The sequence below is a fragment of the Panonychus citri genome, unplaced genomic scaffold (assembly GCF_014898815.1).
Source record: "Panonychus citri isolate SS breed McGregor unplaced genomic scaffold, ASM1489881v1 Contig00134, whole genome shotgun sequence".
Classification (NCBI taxonomy): Eukaryota; Metazoa; Arthropoda; class Arachnida; order Trombidiformes; family Tetranychidae; genus Panonychus; species Panonychus citri.
The window spans coordinates 2008281-2031710 of record NW_026515539.1 but is presented as its reverse complement, the minus strand read 5'-3'; the positions used below and the strand labels follow the sequence as shown (position 1 = coordinate 2031710).

Sequence of the window (23430 nt, the reverse complement as noted above, 5' to 3'; positions counted from 1 at the left end):
TGACAATGATTAATAACTGAGTTAATAATAAATCAATCATTGATTAAATGATATGAATATAACATGACAATTCAATATTGAATTGATCGATGTAGTCATATGATATAAATACTAATCGATCGAGATTAGTATGATTATGATAACTCTGAATTGAGTTCAATATCATGATGAACTAGAACTTGAATAAATCAATGAATGAATGATAAACAATAATAAACAAATTGTTTAAACACATTAATACGAAAAATTGATTATATGATGAGTTAGTCTATTGGTCGCTAGATGGAGTTCACATCACAGAACTGAATGTTTATCATTTGAAATGATTCATTTCGATGGAGTGAAAAACAATTGGTATCATTGATTGTTATTGAATAACGTATTAATTTTGAGCTATTTTATCCCCGAATTGTTGAAAGATGAAGGTGATGATGAAGATGGTCAACCAAAAGGACCATGAAGAGATTAACTGGAAGGTAAATTGTTGCTTTTAATCAGCGCTATCTAGCAACGAATCAGTTAACTGGTAGTGGTTGTTTGTAATTTTTTAATTTTAATTTCAGTTAACTTGTTGGTAATTTTTTCCATCAATTGTTGTAATTTGTTTCTTTATTGCTGTTTTATTATTCTCTTTTTAATTTGGGCTTTGATTAAATGGCTTTTGTTTAGTCTGTTTGGAAAACCACAAGAATTGGTTGATTGTTGAGCCAAGGATTACCAAAGAAGCGTATAAATATGCCTTCTCATGGAACCAGTCCAGTCAATAGTGCTGGTAATTCATCTAATGCTGGTGATAGAATTTTAAGAGAATTAGAGCTTGGAAGAAGTCGATTTATGGAAGATTTTCAGCCTGAGAACAGTCGTCGTGAAAGACGAAAACGTCGATTAGAAGGAACAACATCAACATTCAACCCTGTCCATTCATCTAAAGCTGTTTACGATGAGAAAGGTGTTCACATTGAGTCAGGACGTGATCTATGTGATTGTCTCTCTGTTGTTTGTCCTGGTTGTCATTTCAATTGTCCCAAGTGTAAATCACCAAAATGTGGAGGAGGATGTCGAGCAGGTCGCACTTGGTGTTATGTTCAAGCAGCAACCGAATCAATTGATTCTACCGAATACTCAAGTATCAAAAAGAATTTTTTCAATAAGGATTGAAAAGAAAAAGAAACACTAACCAAAAAAAGTTCTAAAAACCAAATATGAATTGAAATTCCAAAAGAAAATTTTTCTACTATTGAATAAACTGGTTACTATTTGTTCCTGAGAACCAGAGGAGAGAGATTGGCGATACATTAACGCAATTGTTTAATTAACTGTGCCATCAAAGGTCACTATTGACGGAAAAAGGTGCGGAGAACCTGAGACAATCAAATTGCCACACAATGAATATTAAGCGTCGATAGTAAATCAACCCCGTCTTTCGCGAATAGTTTGAATTTCATTGCTAAATTTGTACGTTCTATGTCTTAAAGGTGTTAGCCGTCATTAGAATGTTGAATTAATTGTTGATTCATTAAATTGAATCTTTTTACTAAAAAAGTCGCGAATCGTAAGTCGAAAAAAATCAAGTGTAAAAGTTGAGCTGACGAACAATATCTTGAGTCTTGTCAATTTTCATTTGTCTTTTTCGTTTCTTTTCATTATCATTTATTTGGTCATCTGAATGTCGTTTATTACTGGCCCGATGTTGCTGTGATCTTAAAAATATGGTGAAACCGAAGAGGTTTTATTGGGTAAATTTAACTGTTCGGAGAATTTGTCCTTTGTCAGAAGACATTATACAAGAATTTGGTAAAAGTGCCGCATTCGCAGCTCAAATGTTGGCTTTAATTTGTAGTAAAACGGAACGATACGAAAAGGCTGTCGACTATTATCTAAAAAGTTTAAAATTCAATCCTTTTCTGTGGTCATCGTTTGAAAATCTGGTTAAACTTGGTGCTTAAATTATACTGTACATATAATATATTTATGGTAGTGGATTATTTGATAATCCTTGTTGATGAGATGATGAAATATTGGGTGTTGAGAATTTGTTTGATGAAAAGTTGTACATGTAAATTGTGACACTTGCGGTTGTTAAATGTAAAATAATAAGATGAATACATAGTAGTCAGAATAGTTAAAATTGAATGAGATCAATTGGAACGAGAAAAAAAATAGTTAAAATTAAAAAGCATTAGATTAATCTAATTGAATGAATTATTGTTACTTGGATTTGAACCATTGTTGGTATTTGTTGATGTTCCGGTAGTTACAGTTCCCGATGATTTCGCCTTAGCAGCTCGAGATGTTAATGTTAATAATGACAAGGGAGGGTCTGATTTTTTTACATTATTACGAAGAACTTGTCGTTTATTACAAAACCAAACTCGAACTACTTCCCGATCGTATTTTAATTTATCGGCTAATTCTGTCATCTCACTACTTGAAGGGTGAGTGTTTTTCTCGAAGAAAATGTTCAGTACTTCCAATGCCGAGGGCGAGAAAGATGTTCGTCTCTTTCTTTTCTTTGAATTAGGATTACCAGTGAAACTCGCTGGATCGGTGTTTCCTTGTCGGCATCGAATCTCAAGATCGTGCATCCACTTTTCTAGAACTGGTTTGATCTTCGATGCGCTTTTTGGAGTAATATCAAGCTTTTCGAACCTGAAATCAAACATAAAAAGTTATCCATTAGAAGATGAAATTTATTGTTTGGATTATTGTTTTACCCAAATTTGCATTTCTCCATTACAAATCTTACCTGCAAATTGCACTTTGACTGTATGAAGGTCCTGCTGTTGCTGATAAAGCTTGACCAACTTGAGTTTGTGTTAATCCGAGACTTAATCTACGTAATTTAAATTGTCGAGCGAATTCTTTAACTTCTTCCAAATTAACACCATCTACAACCGCAACATCCCCATTGTTTATCGTTTCTGATGAAAAATATGGTTGGAAAGACATTGAAATCAATAATCAATATACAAAAAATTATAATCCAAGGATAATTGAGGATATTGATTGGTATCGTAGACAACAATCGTCTAAATTGTTGTCGCATTGTTTATCTAGATTATACTTACGAGCTACAGTTGCTTGATTTGATTCTGGTTCCATAGAGCTTGCTGTTGATAGAGGAGGCGATGGTGTTTGCGATTCAACTGAATTGGGTATTGTATTGGTCTGATTACCCAAATACATGGCTTGTTGGGTTGAACAATTTGTACTACTAGAATTGTTATTATTATTCATTGTTATTTTTTTTACATCAGTTGAACGATTATAACAAGTTAAAGAGGATAAAGACGATGGGGCAAAAGCATGATTAGATGAATTAACAATTCGACCAGAATTTTTAGTGTTTGTTGTTGATGTTGATGTAGATGAAGTTGATACACTAGATGAAAGTGATACTTGTATTGCTTGATTCATTTGCTGTTGTTGTAATTGCTGTAACTGTGCTTGAGCCAAGGCGGACTTTTTCAACATTCGGCTATGACTTGGTCCACTATGACCACCACTGCCTTCAGTCCTTGAGTAAAAATTTTTCTGGTTTCCACGTTTATTGGTTCTTTCCCTTTCTGGTAAACCAGAATTACTATTATGGTGAGTCTGTTGTTGGTGTTGTTGAAGTAATTGTTGTTGTTGCTGGTGTATTGAGCTATTATCCATTTGATTAGTACTGATTGTTGACATTAATGGTTGATCAGAAATGATTTGATTGGCTGGCACTAAAGCGATTCCATTTGGAGTGACCACTTGAATAAATGCTGAAGATGATTGATGGGTTTGTAGTGAATTAATGGCTGATGATTGCTGTTGATTAAGATTGTTAATTATCGATGGACTTATTGCAAATATTTGGCCAGATCCATTGGTAACAAATTGTGTCGATCCATTGTTAGGTAAAGATGTAGCCAAACTTGTACCAATAAAATTACCAAATTGGTATTGTTGTGACTGTGGGTGAGATTGTTGACTTGATGTTGTTGTTGATTGTGTCACTGAAGAACTGGTTGAATTTGATTGAGGTAAGGAAAAAGCTCCTTGTGATGGTATACCAGTGGAAATAAATTGACCATTGGTTAATAAAAGAGGAACCATTGGACTAACAATTTGTTGAGATGATGGGATAGAAGATAAAATTTGATTTCCAATTAGATGATCATTCACAGATCCCGTTCCATTGTTGGTATTTCCATTTCCTTGTAAAGGTAACATGATTGTTGTTTGATTAGCTGTAGAGTAAGAAGATAAACCAGGAACATTTCGTGGAGACAAAACCAAAGAACCTCCTTGACTTGATATAAGCGTAGTTGCACTTGATCCGAAAGATTGTGTTGTATGAATCAGCTGAGATTCAGATGAAGATGAAAAAGAACCACCAGCAACACCAGAGGCAACGGAAGAACCAGAAACAGAAATAGAAGATGCAAGTGAAAGTTGTTGTTGTTGTTGTTGGTGAGACTGAAGATGTGAAACCGAAGAAACTCCAGAAGATGAGGTTAAAAGTGTAGTATTATTACTATTGGATGATATTGGTGCAGATAAATCAGTTAGAGATGATGAGGATGGTGATGTAGATACTAAAGGTAAAGATGATAATGTAGCTGATGATCCAGATACGATTGAAGATGATGGCGATGAAGATGAGGTGTAAATGGCTTGTGGATTAATTGATGATGAACAAGATGAAAGTGTATTCACAAGGTTAGGAGGAGATGTTGCTTGTTGTTGTTGTTGTTGTGTTATGTATGATCCGTGAGAGGTTTGAATGAAGGTTGTCATTGTAAAGTAATATAATAATAATAATAAAAGTAATAATAATAATAATAATGGTGATGATAGTAATAATAATATTAATAATAGCTAAGGTTTAGCTATCATCATCATAATAATAATATAACTATAGTAATAGTTATAATAATAATAATAATAATAGCATGGAGAGAGAGATGAAGATAGGGAGGATGATGAGGAGGAAGATGATGAAAAATAATAATAATAAGGGAAAGGAGGCTTTTAAGTTGAATAAATTATAATCAGGGCTGAGAAAAAGCTTTTGGTTTGAAAGGAAAGAGAAAAATTAAAATAAATTATATCACCAAGACACAGAAAATTATGATAATTATGAGATGATGATGTTAACCATGCTGTTGGAAGGAGATAGAGAGAAGAAGAAGAAGATGAAGGTGAAGATAGAGAAGAGGATAAAGTTAAAAGAAAAGAAAGAAAATAGAAAGAGAGAGGGAAAAAGAAAGGAAAGAAAGAGAAAATGGGAAAGAGAAGAAAAAAATAAGAAACAAATAGAAAATGCGACAAATGTCGACAGAGAAGAAAAGAAAGAGCGAAAAAAGTTAAGCCAGAATATGGGGAACGCGCTCTAAGTGCATAAGGAAAATAACATTGAGAACGAAATTGATGATTACTATTATTACGATGATAATGATTATTATTATTTTTATTATTATTACAATTGATTGCAGATGATAATGATGATAGAGAGAGAGAGAGAGAGAGAGGGCAAGACTGGTACAAAGGGAAAGAAAACAGCGAGAGGAAAAAAAGAAAAGTAATAATAATAATAATCGCTTATAATAATAGAAGAAGTAATAATAAGGATGAGAGAGAAGTGAGGGAGCGGGTGAAGGATGGAAGAGAGACTTAGGAGATTATTATTTTGTTCCAGAATTTTTATGATACTTAATTATTTCTTCTGTTATTTTGGATGATGAAGAAGATGATATTCGATGATGGTAATCACAACAAGCGAATTTCAAGTTTTTCTTTTCTTTTTGGGTTTTGGTTTTGTTTCTTTTCTCTGGTTGAAGACAAAAAGGAAGAGGAAATGGCGAATTGTAATCTGAACTTTGCTCATTCTCTGTGAGAAGAAATCGGTTTTCAAGTGAATTGATGATCGCGCAGGATGAAGATTAGAAAAGGGGATAAACTCAAAGAGAAAAAAAGAGTTGAGAAGATAAGTTTCTCTTTTCAAAATGATGGAGAAAAAAAGAACAATTTTTAAAAAGAATCTTTCTTTTCTCTTATAATTTCCTTCTCAATCAAACCAATGTAATGATTTACCTTGAATTCTGATGATTGTTAGTCTAATGATTAGAAAGATAATAATATGAATTTGAAAGATGATAAATTAAAATGAGAGAGAAAATTTTTCATCTTCCATTTTGAATCAATGGTTTTACCTTTTTCCAGGTTCCCTTTCAAAATATTAGCACTAAATGGGAGGTTATCCTATTATTATTTACGTTATCAGGAAAAAACATAATAATAATATGATGATGATGAGGTGGAGGAGGTGGGGGAGCGGTGGAGATGATGAAATTATATACAATCATCATCATCATCCACTGTTATTATTTATCTCTCAAAGTAATAACATAACTACAGAAAAGGAGGAAAAAGTTGATTATAAACATTTTCGTTCGTAAAGGTAACTTATTATTATCATTTATTATTATTATTGTTATGATGATGATGATGAGGAAGATGAAGATTATTATTATTATGAGAATGAAAGGAAAATAATAACAGGAAAAGTTTTTTTTCCTTCTTTTTAGGGAGAATTTTTTTCTCTCTTACTTTTTTCTTCAAGAGTAATAATCATAATGATGATTATTATTATGAATATGAAGGTTACCAATAGAAACTAATAGAAGATGATGGAAGTAAATTGTTACCAAAACAAATTTTCATCATTAATTTTGAGAAAAAAATCAGTTGTAAGGTGCGTGCATCACTTATCATCTTTATCTTCATCTTTCTCTTGATCATCAAAAATAACAGATCAAAGGATGAAGATGGAAAATGAGAAGAGAAAGTTTTTTTTTCTCATCTTCTTTTCCTCTGCTCATCATCATTATCTTCTTGATCATCAGCCTCAAGAAATTTGAATCCATTTGCATATCTTTTAAAATTATCTTTGTGCTTTTGTAAAATTTTTAAATTTCAACAAAACAAGATGATGAAGATGAGGATGAGGATGAAACTGAATGGGGTTTGTTATGTTAACATTGGTGAGAAGAGGAAAAAATCAGAGTAAACTGATTACTTATGAAGGGGCGAGAGGGGTAAGAGTGGTAGGAGGAGGAGGAGGCGATTGTAGTGGTGATGGTGGTTGGTAAAGGGTGGGGTGGGTGGATGAAGGCTGCTCTTGATTAATGATGATGATGGGGATGACTCGTCAAATGATGAAAGTGATCTATCTTTTTTTCATCCTCATTTCTATCATTCTAATCATCATCATGTTGCTGCTCATGTAGTTATTGTAAAAAAGATGAGGAGCAAAAGGTTTGAATGAAAAATGACTTTGTATGATGATCAAGATGATGAGGTTTTTTACTACACTACAGTAAATAAGGAAGATGATAATGATGATAGAGGGAGAGAGAAAGTGATCAATGATTGTAATGCTCGAAGCGAAAAGGAAAAATCCAACTCATGAAATGAGCAAAAAGAAACTGAATCTTAACCTGTAATAAAAACGATAATAATTTTCATCTAAGGTAATAATGATGGCGAAACTTTTATTATGATTATGATTAGATATTTTCACCATTAGGTGAAATTGTTCAGCAGATAATATCGATTATCACAATCATTACCATTATCATAATGATATGATCACATTGGAATCAAATTGAATGAAAAAAGTTTCTAATGAAAAGTTCAGAATCAATTCTGAAAAGAAAAGTTTTTTTTTCTTCTTTCAGTTAAAGTGAAATAAGGTTATTAGAGTGATGCCTGAAGACATGAATGGATGATGAAGATGATAAAGCAACTCTTTATGTACAGACAGAGATGATGCAGGAAGAGAGAAAGAGGAAGATGATGAGGCTCATCATCATTATGCATCATCTCATCATCAGTTCATCAATTGGAGCAAAAGAAATAATATCTCAGTAGAAGAAAATTTTTTCTCAATGGATGAGAAGACGACAAAACCCTTTGCTTTTTTTTCTTTCTTTTGCTTGATTGCCTTTGTAATATATATTTTCATCTTCTCTTTTTTTCATCATCATCATCATCATCATCATCCTCAGAGGAAGAAAAAAATGATAACACAAAAAAACTACATAATTTATTTCTTCATCAGTTTCATCATCATTTTTATCATGATGAGAATTCATATAAATAAATAATGAATTAAAAATAAAGTTTCTCTTTTCCTAAGATGATGAAAAAGATATTTCAACTTGAGCATCTTCATCATTTTTAGGGAAATCATCAGTTTCCTTTGTTGTGATTAAGATAGAAATGGAATTGGATTTATAGTCAACCTTATATTATGAAAGGTTTGAGATGAAGATGAGGATGAGGATGAGGATGTAAAGGGGTAAAAAGCAAACTGATGATGGAAGATGTAAATTGTTGAATAAATTAGATGAAAATGAAAAATCCAATCACAGAATTGATAACAAATTAAATGATTCAAATGAGATAAACAATCCTTTTCCTTTTCCTCTTTATTATTATTATTATTTCGCTCTAATCATCATCCACCTCCTCCTCATCCTCTCTCACTCTCATAATCATCATCCTCCTCTTTTAGAATTATTCATCCACCACCCCAACTTTAATATTCTCATTATACTTTGAGAGAGAAAAAAAAACTCCACCTTCATGACTAATTTATTTTTCTCCTTCGAAACTTAAGTTATCTTGAAATTCATTTTATTATAATGATTATCATTAACATTGGAACATAATGGAAGATGAAAAAAACTCTTTTCTTCCTCATCCTCATCATCTCTTTTCATTAATTCATCTTCCTCCTTCTCCTCCTCTTCCTCCCATCAACTCCCACTGAACAATAATCATCACAGTCTCTTCACAATCGGTAACATTAACATCCAAAGGGGTTAAGATGATGAGTTATATTAAATTGTCTTGACAACTGTGAATCGAATTGAATTTTTCATGATAATCATAATATTAACAATAAACTAATCATAAAAATGATGATAAAAACTATCATGATCATCCTAATGGTTATTAAAATATCATCCATAAGACGAGCAAGATCAACTTTCCATCATAATAATTAATATTTCATGCGTTAATCATGGGAATCAGTTTGCAAATGTTAATCACCAAATAATCATAATCTTCATCTGATTATCATTTAATTAAAAGCTTTCCAACCTTAATTATCATCAAGATAATCAAAAGGCTTTTTTTTTCATTCATTATAATTTATTATCATAATTATATTACATTATTATTAAATTAATGTTAATGTAATAACTTTTTTCAATTGTTGTTAATTTTGATTGTGTTCATGACTGAACATAATTTATGATTCATTTTGAGCAAACTCAATCTTAATCCAATTCTTCATCACCAAAATTAACATGATAATGTAATAATAATGATAATCAGGCGGCTTTTCATTTTAATATTATGATAAACTGACCAAGTGAGATTTTATAGTTCACTTGGTCAGTCAAAGTTATTATCATATTGAAGTTCAAGGTCTATTTTTAACATCGTTATTGTTGTTACTTGGTTTCCATATGGATTTCATGATAACCTCAGAACTTTTTTATTCTTCTCTCATATGGTAACTATTACTCTGGTTTCGAAAATTCTACCAGAAAACTTGCAGAACAATAAGAATTCTCAGTGATTTATTCTCGCTTCTTTTTCCATGTACATACAAAATAATACATATTCCAGTTTAGAATTTATTTTTTGGTATTGAAATTCTGAGTTTTTAAAATTCGATCATCAAATAAGATAATCGAGAAAATGTTTGTTCTCAATGGTTCTTTTCCTCTCTCTCTCTCTCTCTCTCATCTTCCTGTATATACCAAAGGTACAAGTGAAAATTGTAAATATGTAAATTTAATCATCAAATTAAAAGTAAATTTAGTTCTTTGTGTAATTTAAATTCAACGTAGATTCAAGTTGAAAGGTTGGAAACAATTTATTCAAAAACCAATGATTTATCATAAACTGTCCAGAACACAGGGTAATATAAATCAGAATCGAAATTAGAACCAGAACTTTTTTTCTCATAATCATCAGAACTATTTTGTCCCTCCTCCTCCTCTTTCTCGAACTCATCATGCAACTTTTTTTATTCAGATAAACAGATATTGATAACAATGGATTCGAAATAAATTTCATTGATCAAAGTATTCAGGGGGAAGGTAGATGATGTAAAATGCAAAAAAAAGGATGAAGATTAAGATGATGCTGAGTATGATTCGGATGATAAGAGGCTTGAAGATTAAATGAAGAGGCAGATTTATGGGGTAAAAGGTAATGTCAATTGAAGCAATTGTAATCGTCATCATCATTATCATCATTCTTATAAATCTTCTAACTCCTTCATCTCTTTTTATCACTTCTCTTCCAACATCTTCACCCTCACAACCTCCACCACCTCCTACTCTTCATCATCATCATCATCTCAATCCCTTTTCACTGTTAACCTAAACAGTCAAATATAATAATAATCATAAAATCTTCCTCCTTGTATTAATCCGATTGACTAAATTTTAGCCTCTTTTTTAAATCACAGCTTCCACATCATCATCATCATCAGCACGTCTCACATAATATCATCAATTCAACTTATCTTCATCATCACCATTATCTTCATCGATATCTTCATCACCTTTTTTATTCTGAATATAATAAAATTTAATTCGGAAATAGCGATGGATTCACTGAAACTCATTCCACCATCATGGTTATCATTATGATGCAGCCCCACCCTTTGTATAATAAAATGAACTCCCTTGACGACAATTGCTGGTTTATCATGATGGTGACAAAAATGTTTTTAGTGTTGTTTTTTTAACGATGAAGGTTGAACAATATCAACAACAAAATGTAATAAAGTTTTCATCACCAACTGAGATGAACATTTTTCCAACTCATTGCAATAACTTACCATCATGATTATTATCATTTTAATGATTTTAATCATGATTACTGAGTATTAGTTTTTTTAATAATGACGATGTCTTTAAATTATTAATAATTATCAAAATTACAATTATAATAATGATGAAAATTATGATTGTTGTTACCATGTTCAAACTGTTCAATTTATTGATGACTTTAAACTTTAATTTGATTGTTGAAGGTTTGATTGTTGTTGTTGCAAAAGTTTGTTGCTGATATGATTACTTGGATTGTGATTTTGATCAGATTATTGGTAAATTGTGGTTGAACCAATTGAATTTAATTTTATGACTGTTAATACCAATTGGTTACCATTGATTGATCATAAAATCATCAATATTAATCGCAATAATCTTATCAAATTTTAACCACTTGAATATTTTGATAAAGTGTTAATCTAATTTGAATACAAGCTTTTCAGTCAAATGGTTTCATCAAGTTTTCAACAACTTTTTTGAATCTCTTTCTTTTTTGTCTTTAAGCATTCGGACCACAGACTCAAGTCATGAAAGCTTAGGCGATTGTCATATTTCAATAACAAGGTCACTTCAGTAATTCTGTAAGAGATGAATTTCAAGGTCCAATATCGTTGTATATTCATTGATTATACTCTTAATATTTACCACTTAATATTACAATTAACTCAATAAGTTCCCATTTTGCTGTCTCTTGTTGTTGAAATGCCCTGAAAATTGAGATTAAAATGAGTGAAGATCAGAATCACTTGATGAAATTAGGTTTAAATTGATTCTAATTATCAATATGTTTTATCGTTAGAAAATAAGTACGTTAATAATTTGTAATTGCTAGAAAATAATCAATAAATGGGAATGAAGAAAAGTTTTCACTAGAATGAAAAGAAAAGATTGAAATTTCAACGGATCAGAACTTTTCTCAAACATTTTCGATGATCATCTTCCCTCATTGAAGATAATCCTTTCTCAAACATGATCATCATTTGTACATCATTATGAAGATAAGTATGATGATGATCTCTGAATGATATTCAAAGTCACGATGAGTCCACTAGCCAAAGTAAGAACTGAAAATAATGATAAACATTTTGTAGACATGATGATAAATATTATTTGGTTATAATGTTTTCCACTAAAAAAAGGCAATAATAAAGATGATGATAATTTTGCAAAGTTAATGCTGGTAAATCATTATCATCATGGGAGGTTCTGGTTTTTCATTTATTACGATGATAACATTATTATTATCATCATCATCTTTCACCATAATAATAATCACAAGGCATCACTTGGAAAAAAAATGATGATAATAATAACAATCATCATCACGAGGATTATAACCATTGGAAAATTATTTCATCTTAATAATATTTACACACTAAAGAGATGAAAATTCATCCTGATAATCATAACTGAAGATGCTCAACAATCTAAATATTATCCGCATCCTCTTTTCATCCTCATCAATTTTGTGTTACAAAGTTAATACTTTTTTACCTGATTGATATTAATATAAACCAGATCCCTTATGTTAAGATATTATTGTCAAATCAAATCAAATAGTAACAACATGATTAGTACCACTCGAATTGCAATAATACTGGTTACCTCCTTATGGATTATCTTGTTGATTATGTTTCTTGTTTATCCATCAATCCTTTTTTGCTTCATTTCAAATTCAATTTCTGTTATAATATTATAATGCCAAGCAGAAAATAACATTGGCACCAATGTCTCTATGTTATTATCTTCATGATTGTTACCATTATAATGGAAACGAGATTTTTGCGTGAAAAGAACTTTTTTTTTCTTCTTTTACATATTAAATTTATTTTCTTTTTCTCTTTTTTTTTGATAACAATACAATTTCTGCTTCTACTGATGATGATTCTGCTTTTGTAAACAATTCAAATTACCTGGATAAGTGATCGTAATCATAATAATGGCTTTGAAAATTGAACTAATCATATCATTTAATGTTTGCAAATGAGAGGGAAAAAGTTTAACAATATTAATTGAATTAAGGATAAGTCAATTTTACCGAATGAAATTGGATTTTCAAATTGTTGCTACTTCGATTACCATTTAATTGCTGCTCTTGATTAGTCGATTGATCGATAGTCGTATTGATTGTTTGTCTTTATGTTTTGTTGTCGCCGATTTTTTTTTACGATTTCATACAATTAATGTTGCAGTTTTTGATGTAATTAGCTTACAATTCAATGTGATTAGTGTTGATTACTTGTAATTATCATTATTATGTTGATATGTTTTTCAATATTGCTTTGATCATTTGGCTGAAGACTTAGTAACAATGTTTACTTGGGGAAAAAAACTGATGCGATGTTAGTGCAAAGGGTTGTGATGATTGGATGAGAATGATGATAAGGAAAGTTATCAAGGGATAATGATGATGCTGTGAGTGTGTGTGTTTGCATAAAAAGTCATTTGTCAATTTTTTCTTCATCATCTTTCATTCTTAATATGTTACTATAAAAAACTAGAGAGAGAAAGAGATAAAAAAAAGTAAAGGATGAAGAGGAAAAAAGTTGTGACAGGGAAAAGCAACTTTATCTTGATGATGATGAATGTTGAAGATGAGGATGAGGATGAGGACGAAGAAAAATCTATAAGATGAAAGTTATGTAAAATTCATCGAGCGCGTGTTTATCCTCCTTTCTTTTTATCCTTTGCTTTTCATAATTTTAAAGAATCAATCTGATCACAATAAAGAAAATTACAATTTTCTTTTTCATCTTTTTCTCCCTTTGTTTCCTTTTCCTTTTTTTTCATACATCATCATTCTTACACATTTTGTATCATTAGATTATAACCTTAATGATGAGATAACCTGGTCTCTGTTTACTACTTGTATTCAATTAGATGGGGGAGAGAGAAATTCATTTCTTGATGTGCAATCTTCCTAATCATCAATTTAATGATGATAATTATCATCAATGATTTTCTCTGATGCTTATTAGATTTGCATTACATTTCAATGCATGTCTACTTTTTGAGAGAGGTGATTGATGTCCAGTGAGAAAATAATTGACCAGAATCAATAATGATATTGTTCATCATTTTGTTCAACAAGTTGATGACCATTAAATTGATAATCACCATTAAGTGGACAGATTAACAGATTAATTTGAGATGAGAGATAATTTTTCTTAATGAAAAAAAAACTAACCATAAATATCACATTGATTGCCAGCAATACAATTAACATATTTATCAATATTACTTCATCAATTCAATTGTAACAATTTAATTCAAATCCTGGTGAAAACAAAATATGATAAAATTTACCCAAATATGTTGTTTTAATAGCAATATATTTATGGTAATCAGCTTAATCTTATTGGGATTTAAAGTTGATCATATTTTTTGCTGTTGTTATTAAATTGTTACAATTGACAGTTAACTTTTTAAATTGTTTCTTAATATCTTCGATTTGATAGTTTGATTATCAAAGGGATTACAATTTTATCTTGATCACTTCTTAATCTTGACTTTCTAATTGTACTTATAAATTGAATTGAAATTGATTTAGTTGTATGGTGATTGGTGAGGATAAATGAGTTAACTGTCAACATAATTTAAAGTTAATCAACTTGCCGATATATACAGTTTATCTCTCACTTGACTAGGAATTGATTGTAATATTATAATGATAATATTATTTCAAATAAGTTTTCAATTGTTATCATTGTGATTAAGGTTGTTGATTGTTTGGGTAAAGAGTTAGGAATTGATTAAACAACTTCATATCAAAGATAGTTGAAGTAATAGAAGGGGAAAAGTTCTAATATTAAGTTGACATCTTTTTCATCCTCATCTTTATCCTTGTTTCATTTGAATCATCAATCAGTAAACAAAACGATAATATTGTGTATCTTCACTGGGAATTGACGTTGAAATAACAAGTAAAGCAGAAGATGAAGATGAAGTAATAGAAAGGGAGGTAAAGGGTAACTCTATCTCTTTTTTAATTCATAATATTATTTTTTACTCTAGTTTCAGTTCTCCCTCAACTCCTACACTTCATCTGAATTTTCAAGGGTTTGATGATGTAAAACTTTATCATTACTCTCTCTCTCTCTCTCTCTCTCTCTCTCTCTCTCTCTTTATTTCCTCTTCTCTTTTCATCATCCTCTGTGTTGGGTCTCTTGGTGCTGATGGGGTATAGAGTTAAACATAATATAAAAGCAAATTTTTGTCATATTAGATAAACCATTGTGTCTACAAATAATATAAAAAGGGATGAAGATGAAGAAGAGAGAGAGAGAGAAATGTGATTGATGTCTTGGGTGAAATGTTATTGAATGGGATGATTGGATATACAGATGATCGAATGGGTTTAAAAAGATAAAGATGATGAGGTAAATTAGAAAGGAGTAGAAAGAGATAGAGTGGGAGGAGAAGGATGAGGATGAGGGTGACATAGGTGCACTTGATTATGTTTAGGATGAGACATGCAAATGTTATATAATTGAAGTATCTCTCATCTTTACTATCATCATCTTCTATGCATCTCTTTATCTTCCTTTATCTTCACATAATTTTCTCCAAGTTATTGGATGGAGTTTCCATTTACCACATCATTTTACATCTAAACTATTTCTCTTTTTTTCAAGGTTACACTATTCTACTTTACATCATCTTGCTGATGTTGACTCTTTTAAAGAGAAGAGGAAGAATGAGAGAGAAAAGAAGATGAGGAAAAGTAAGATGAATTAGAAAAAGATGAGATCAAAGGATGAGGAGGAGGAGGAAGAAGAAGAAGAGTATTGAAAGGGCTGAAGAATAAAGTATCACTCCTCTTCTTTTTCATCCCTGTTAAGTTACTCATACTTATTTTCGAAATTCACTTTTCTTTGACAGGAAAAGAGAAAAAAAATTTTCGAATTAATTTTTTTGGTTTAGTTCCTCTTTAATATTCTTTGGCTTTGGGCTTTGAAATTTTAATCAAAGACAATACACATCATTTTATGATCGTGTTTATCTTTTTGTGATAAATAGAAATACAATAGAACAATTTTTAGATTGTTAGAACACTTCAAGAAATTAACTCATTAAGATGTTCAATCAAAACTTCGTTTAGCGTTAGGTTTTAGTTTCCGTTCAAAGGCGATTCAAGGCTCGTCTTTTTTTGAGTTTATTATTCTTATTGGGAACATGAAACTTTGTTCACATAAAGACCAAAGTCAGGCCAATGTGCTGACGATTTCGGATTTGATTATTGGTAACATTAATACGAAAAAATAGATGCTAAAAGATCACTATTCGCTTTTTGGTTGATTAGACAATCTGAGATCATGCGACACCGCATGAACTTCACAAGTACAAGTTAGGCTACATTTGACAATTAAATGAAAGCGCTAAATGGTAGACAAGGTCAATTAACTGTCGACAGCTCTCATTACGCTAATTGTGTGACAATTGATCGTCTCGAGCCCTCCAGGCCTTTTTTTTGCTGGAAGTGACTCTTTATAGTGAAAACCTAACATCATGTAAGCAAACACTTCAATTAATTAATTGAATAATTTTGTCCACTTCCATGTTTCTCTGTGATTGTGAGCCAAGAAATCGGCTAAAAGTTTTAATGTTAATCTTATGAAGATTAGTCGAGAATCTCGAGTCTAACAAAAAGCTTTTTACGAATTGACTTGTGACTCCATCTGTTGACACCGAAAAGATTTTTTCGTCGTAAAATTTATGACGAAAATCTGTTGGGTGCTCTCTCTCTCTTTTTGTCTGGTTGATTAGTTTACTTAATTAAGTTTTAATTTAAGAATAAGGTTCAAAACATAAGTCTCATTTTGTCTATTTACATTAGCTTATCCCCAAAAACTTTAGTTAACTTAAACTTAATTTAAACCACCAACATCGATTGACCCATCTCGATCTCGATCTCGATCTCGATCTTGAGCCTTACCTTAAAATCTGATAACACTCGAAAAAAATTTCCGCTTCTGGGTAATTAATATTTAAATTTTTCTCCTAATTGTATTATGTTTTCTCATGAGTTAATCTAGAGCTATTGGAACAACTTTAAAGGTATTTTGGAATCTCAATTGGAGCGACATCTTTGGAATCAAAATCTTAGTTTTGTTTTGGTAAATTCTAATCAAAGTACTTGATTAACCATTCGTCAGGAAGGTATTCCGACAGCATCTCGCCTTCTGGTTTGATTGATTTCTATTTGATAAACAAAGAAAATTGAATTGACCAGATTCTTTCTGCTCTTTGAAAATAATGAAATTAAACAAAGTAAACAAATTGTTTAACCAATGAAAAAATACGATAGATGAGTTAATCTATTGATCGCTAGATGGAGTTCACACCACAGATCTGAAATTCAGTTACTGAATGTTTATCATTTCGATGGAGTGAAAAACAATTGGTAATATTGATTGTTATTGAATAGCGTATAGATTTTAAGATATTTTATCCACTAATTGTTGGGAAGATGAAGGTGATGATGAAGATGGTCAACCAAAAGGACCATAAAGAGATTAACTGGAAGGTAAATTGTTGCTTTTAATCAGCGCTATCTAGCAACGATTTAGTTAACTTGTTGGTAATTTTTTCCATCAATTGTTGTAATTTGTTTCTTTATTGCTGTTATATTATTCTCTTTTTAATTTGGGCTTTGATTAAATGGCTTTTGTTTAGTCTGTTTGGAAAACCACAAGGATTGGTTGATTGTTGAGCGATTTAAGCCAAGGATTACCAAAGAAGCGTATAAATATGCCTTCTCATGGAACCAGTCCAGTCAATAGTGCTGGTAATTCATCTAATGCTGGTGATAGAATTTTAAGAGAATTAGAGCTTGGAAGAAGTCGATTTATGGAAGATTTTCAGCCTGAGAACAGTCGTCGTGAAAGACGAAAACGTCGATTAGAAGGAACAACATCAACATTCAATCCTGTCCATTCATCTAAAGCTGTTTACGATGAGAAAGGTGTTCACATTGAGTCAGGACGTGATCTATGTGATTGTCTCTCTGTTGTTTGTCCTGGTTGTCATTTCAATTGTCCCAAGTGTAAATCACCAAAATGTGGAGGAGGATGTCGAGCAGGTCGCACTTGGTGTTATGTTCAAGCAGCAACCGAATCAATTGATTCTACCGAATACTCAAGTATCAAAAAGAATGTTTTAAATAAGGATTGAGTCCAAAAATCAAAGAAAAAAGAATATTTAAGAAAGAGTTAAACCCAAAAAGAAAAAGAGAAAAATGGAAAAAGGAAACACTAACCAAAAAAATGTTCTAAAAACCAAATAAATTGGAAAAATTGAAATTCCAAAAGAAAATTTTTCTTTTATTTGAATAAACCGGTTTCTAGTTGTTCTTGAGAACTAGAGACATCTATTGATCTAAGTAACCGTTTTTTTCAAATGTGATGAAAGAGAGAAAGAGGAGGAGAGAGAGAAACGAAAGACTCTCTTTGAAAAGAGACAGAAAATGTTGTTCATTTGGTCTGATGTGATAATTTTATTCTCAATTCTGTTTTTTTGATTGTTTATTTGTTCGTTTTTTATTCTTTTAGCTAAATCTTAATTACAATTTAATAAATTTGATCTTCGCCACAATTTTAGATCCGAATGGTGGAGATGATTATTCAAGAGCCGGTACAGGTAAGAGAAAAGATTAATTTCTCTTGGAACAAAATAGTTCTCTTTCTCTCCTTCTTCTCATCTCTCATCTCTTTATTATGTCTATACATTATATTAGCTTTTCCTTTGCCTTTATTTGTTTCTTTTTCTTATTTGGTTTAATTTTTCTCTTCATGGAAGTTGATTAAATGTTTCACTGGTAGCAAATGTTTCCCAGGATATTCTCTTTTCATTTCTCATCAATTTAATATTAGACATTGATGAGGAATTAGATTTGAAAAAAAATGGAGGAAGGTTTATCTCAACGTCTTTTTGGCCTTTTCCATTGTTTGTGTCATTCTCCATTCAAAGCCTTAACCTTATTCCATTTTCTTGTTATATTTGTTATTTACTCGATATATTTCTTTATTTCTAATTCCAATTATTGCCTATGTAATGTATTTAACTAATTGGATCTACGCTTTTTTGTTTATTGCTTATTGATAACATCTAATGATATTTCTCATTTTCTGTCTGTCTCTATTCAGGCAACTATCTGGTTCATACTGAACCACTATTCTTACAAGGATGCAATATTTTTAGCTGAAAGATTGAATGCTGAAGGTAAGTTTTTAATACGTATTGAAAACTCAATCTATGATAATAATTTAAATACATATTATAATCATCTTTTGTTTTATTTTTTCTCAATCAAATTTTTGTCCTGCCTTCCTATTCATTTACTAATCTGAATTGTTTGGCTTCTTTTTCTCTTTCTCTCCTCTTTCTCTCTTCTTTCTTCTCTTTCTTCTTCTTTCTTCTATCTTCTCTCTGCTCTCTCTCTCTCTCTCTCTCTCTCTCTTTCCTGGATTGGTATACTTGTTCAACTTGAAATGGTTAACCTCTAACATTCATCATCATCATCATGGAAATAACCCCTATCATCACCAATTTTACAACAACGTTGCCCATCATTTAATGTGAATATGATGCAGTTGCTTCCGAGGAATCTCTCTACCTTTTAGCGACTTGCTATTACCGAGCAGGAAAACAAGTTGCTGCTTATTCTATACTTTCAAACAAGAGCTTCAAATCATCTGAATGTCGTTTATTACTGGCCCGATGTTGCTGTGATCTTAAAAAATATGGTGAAGCCGAAGAGGCTTTATTGGGTAAATTTAACTGTTTGGAGAAAAGTGGCAGCTGTAAAGGTGGCCTCTCATCAGAAGACATTATACAAGAATTTGGTAAAAGTGCCGCATTCGCAGCTCAAATGTTGGCTTTAATTTGTAGTAAAACGGAACGATACGAAAAGGCTGTCGACTATTATCTAAAAAGTTTAAAATTCAATCCTTTTCTGTGGTCATCGTTTGAAAATCTGGTTAAACTTGGTGCTAAACCAGATTCAAGTAAAATATTCAATATAAATAATATAGACTTTTCTCTGTGTCATGGGAATAATCCTTTGGTTACTTTATGGAATAGCAATGTTAAAGGAAGTTTTGACAACACTAGTCAAGGAACTGGAGGTAGCCAAGTGACAGTTCCCATAATCAAAGAGCTCAATCAGCCTGTCGAAATCCACTCACCTTTTGCCCTGATAAAGCCGACAAATGATAACGGAACCATTGACGTTATTACACCAGAATCTAATTCATGGGTAACAACTTGTCTCGCTCCTCAAAAGGCTCAGCCACTGACCAAGATTACTAGACGGAGTGCAAATGTTTCCTCTGAAAGAATTTCTCCTACCACTGTGAAAAGAGCCGAGACACCGAGTGGCACCGCTTCCAGATTGAGTTTTGGTGTATTTCCATTAATAGATTCTACCCCACCCATACATCTTTGTACTCTTGGACCAAATGAAAATATTGACACTTCAGAAATTCGTAATGCAAACATGCAAAGTGAAAGAATAACTCGAGCTCCTGCCAAGAAACCTCAGACCCGTCGAAGTCATGCAATCCAAGGAGTGACCACACGTAATAATGTTAGTAGACCAGTAATCTTTAGCCAATCAGCGCATATAAATACTCAACCAGGAGAATTAGGATTTCAAGCTCCTTCTACAGTAACTAATCAATCAACACTTGGAACAACAGGTCTTGGATTGAGACGCTCATCCAGAATATTCAATAGCTCTTCTTCTGTGAAAGAAAATAGTAAATCAACACCAAGGAGTATCAATCAAGAAAATAATAAAAGAGCAACCAGTTCAAAGACTCCTACAAAAAAGACGAGAAAACAAACTAATTCATCAAACAATATAACTAGTTCTTCATCTACATTACAGCAAAAAGAAATGGAGCTCAATGAGTTGAATAAAGCTGAACCCATAAAGTCAAATCAACAGTCAGGTTTCATCTCCGAGGAAGTTAAACAAGCCGGATTAAAGATGCAACGTGCGTCCGCTGAGGGTTTACTTAATCTATTGGTTGATCTCGCCAACGCATCCCTTTGCCTAGGACAATTCCATTGTACCAAAGCCATCAAAATTTTAATGAATTTGCCTCAGAAACAATTCAACACTGGATGGGTACTAAGTGGAATTGGACGAGCTTACTTTGAAATGTCCAAATATGAAGAAGCTGTTAAATATTTCGAAGAAGCTCACAAGGTTGAACCACATCGACTTCAGGGTACAGAGTATTATAGTACTGCTCTTTGGCATTTACAGAGAGAAATAAAATTATCAATGTTAGCTCAAGAATGTATTGAGTTTGACAAAAATGCTCCACAAACATGGTGTGTTGCGGGCAACTGTTTTGGTCTTCAAAAGGAACACGAGACAGCTATAAAATTCTTACAACGGGCTATTCAAGTGGATCCCGACTTTGCTTATGCTTATACTCTTTTGGGACATGAACTTGTGCTCACTGAAGAAATGGATCATGCCATGGCCTGTTTCCGAAATGCGATACGAATCGATGCAAGGCACTATAATGCTTGGTATGGCATCGGAATGATCTATTATAAACAAGAAAAATTCCAACTCGCAGAGTTACATTATCGAAAAGCTCTTTCAATATCATCATGTTCACCAGTTCTTTTGTGTCACATTGGAGTAGTTCAAAATGCTTTGAAAAAGACTGAAAGTGCTTTGACAACTTTGAATAAAGCCATCGAAATGGATCCCAAAAATGCACTTTGTAAATTTCATAGAGCATCCATATATTTTTCAATGGAAAAACACCAATTGGCGTTGCATGAATTAGAAGAATTGAAGCAAATTGTGCCAAAGGAATCATTGGTATACTTTTTAATTGGAAAGGTAAGTGGCAATTTTCGCTTTCATTCTTTGATTAAGTTCCAATTATCTTCCCAATTCCATTTGCTGGGTGACTTCTTTTTGCACTCTCGCCCTTTTTCATTATCACTCTGGATAATTAGATTGAAATAGTGAAATGTAGCTTGTCAACTTTTCTTGTTGCATATGCAAATTAGTTTCCACCGAAAGTACAATGAATTGTATTTGGTGTGAGAGAAAAGTGTTGCAAACTTCATATGTATTTACTTTAATGAAAAAGAGATTTTCTTTTAGAATTAGTCAAGTCTTTTATTCTAAAATATATATTTAATAGCTTTTTTAACAACTTTCAATAATTAGTTCATCTCGAGTTTCGATTGATCCAATTTTTATCATTAATTAAGCTTTTGTTTTTCCTTATTGACCTTATCCATGCAAACTTTCAGTCTTAAGTGTTTGTATATTACTCGGATAGATGATCCATCTAGAGTCTTCTAATCAAAGTTCAGATCAGATAAACTTATTGCTATCATGCTCTAGCTACTAATAGATTTTTGCTGATTTACTAATCATCTGTTATATGATGGAGTCGTTTTATTGATAAACTCACTTTCATTCATAGGTTGATAGTTTCTGATTAAATTTGTTTTCATTTGTTATCTTTTGAAATAACAACTGTTTTTGATAAGTGAGTGACATCAGCTGATTCAGCTTATCAATTCTATTTTCATATACAGTTGTATTTCCTCTGAGAAATCTATTTAAACTTGTACAAATCTAATTTAGTCCTAAAAGTGTCTTGATTTGATTGTCAAGATTTGAACCCTAAATACATTGGATGATAATTTGTCTAACACTGAAGCAAATGTATCATCAATCTAACATTAAATTGTCTTCAATCAACATTTACCACTGCCTTTATGTTTCCATTCAGTTGTGATGGATTTCACTTGATGACACCATTATGATAATTAATTAAATTTTTTTCTCACTTTTTAATAATTAGGTCCACAAACGTTTAGGTAATACGCATTTAGCGCTAATGAATTTCTCTTGGGCTATGGATTTGGACCCTAAAGGAGCCAACAATCAAATCAAAGAGGTCATCGATAAACAATATGCCAATGATGATGACGAGGTTGTTGTTTGTCTAGACTCTGGAGATGAAACATACAATTCAAATTTAGTCAATGAGAGCTCGGAAAGTTCATTAAGGCCTCGATCTCACCTTCATCGTGAATCCCATTCTTCTTCAATGGAAGACGAAGATGATGATGATGCGGACGAAGATTATGTTCCAAATAACGATTTAAATAACGATGGCGGTGAACTTATGGATGAAGGTGTTTAAGGATAGATTAGATTTAGATAGATTTTGTTTATTTTATTTCTCCTTCTTCTTTTTTTGTTGCTCTCATCCAAAACACAACAACTTTCGGGGAACTTAATCGTCTCTTTGCTCCTTTTTACATAAAAAATGAACGTGAAGCTTTGGAGCACACACAAAATACACACACACATACACAACTACACCAACACATAACTGTATACACACACACACCTTCATATATTATACTTGAAACTATCAAACAATTGAGCAACAATTTAAAAGACCTGTGAAAATTGATATTTAATGCTTCTTATATTAAATCAACTTGAACATATTCGAAGTTTAATTCGATAATTGAC

At 31.7% G+C, this 23430-nt stretch overlaps 4 protein-coding genes across 6 annotated transcripts; 3 read left to right on the top strand and 1 right to left on the bottom strand.

Annotated features, from left to right (window-relative positions):
- The first annotated feature begins 344 nt into the window (after positions 1-344).
- Positions 345-18279, top strand: LOC128391393 (ARL14 effector protein-like). 2 transcript variants are annotated; one of them, XM_053351278.1, is made up of 2 exons: positions 345-476; positions 17574-18279. In XM_053351278.1, the coding sequence occupies exon 2, from the start codon at positions 17649-17651 to the stop codon at positions 18069-18071; it is 423 nt and encodes a 140-aa protein (XP_053207253.1). In that variant the 5' UTR covers positions 345-476; positions 17574-17648; the 3' UTR covers positions 18072-18279. The 2 variants fall into 2 exon arrangements, with proteins under 2 accessions (XP_053207253.1, XP_053207252.1); XM_053351277.1 differs by lacking the exon at positions 345-476 and adding an exon at positions 17279-17424.
- Positions 483-1512, top strand: LOC128391394 (ARL14 effector protein-like). Its single transcript, XM_053351279.1, has one exon. The coding sequence runs from the start codon at positions 736-738 to the stop codon at positions 1156-1158; it is 423 nt and encodes a 140-aa protein (XP_053207254.1). The 5' UTR covers positions 483-735; the 3' UTR covers positions 1159-1512.
- Positions 1714-5194, bottom strand: LOC128391386 (POU domain, class 6, transcription factor 2-like). The gene is made up of 3 exons (XM_053351263.1): positions 3069-5194; positions 2747-2921; positions 1714-2649 (listed from the first exon to the last, which is right to left on the bottom strand). The coding sequence occupies exons 1-3, from the start codon at positions 4771-4773 to the stop codon at positions 2190-2192; spliced, it is 2340 nt and encodes a 779-aa protein (XP_053207238.1). The 5' UTR covers positions 4774-5194; the 3' UTR covers positions 1714-2189.
- Positions 18280-18354: 75 nt separating the features above from the next.
- On the top strand, positions 18355-23417 carry LOC128391383 (cell division cycle protein 27 homolog). 2 transcript variants are annotated; one of them, XM_053351260.1, is made up of 5 exons: positions 18355-18536; positions 19043-19118; positions 19490-20484; positions 20788-21765; positions 22748-23417. In XM_053351260.1, exons 1-5 carry the CDS (start codon positions 18504-18506, stop codon positions 23090-23092), a joined length of 2427 nt encoding a protein of 808 aa, XP_053207235.1. In that variant the 5' UTR covers positions 18355-18503; the 3' UTR covers positions 23093-23417. The 2 variants fall into 2 exon arrangements, with proteins under 2 accessions (XP_053207235.1, XP_053207234.1); XM_053351259.1 differs by having other exon boundaries at positions 19490-21765.
- Positions 23418-23430: the final 13 nt, after the last annotated feature.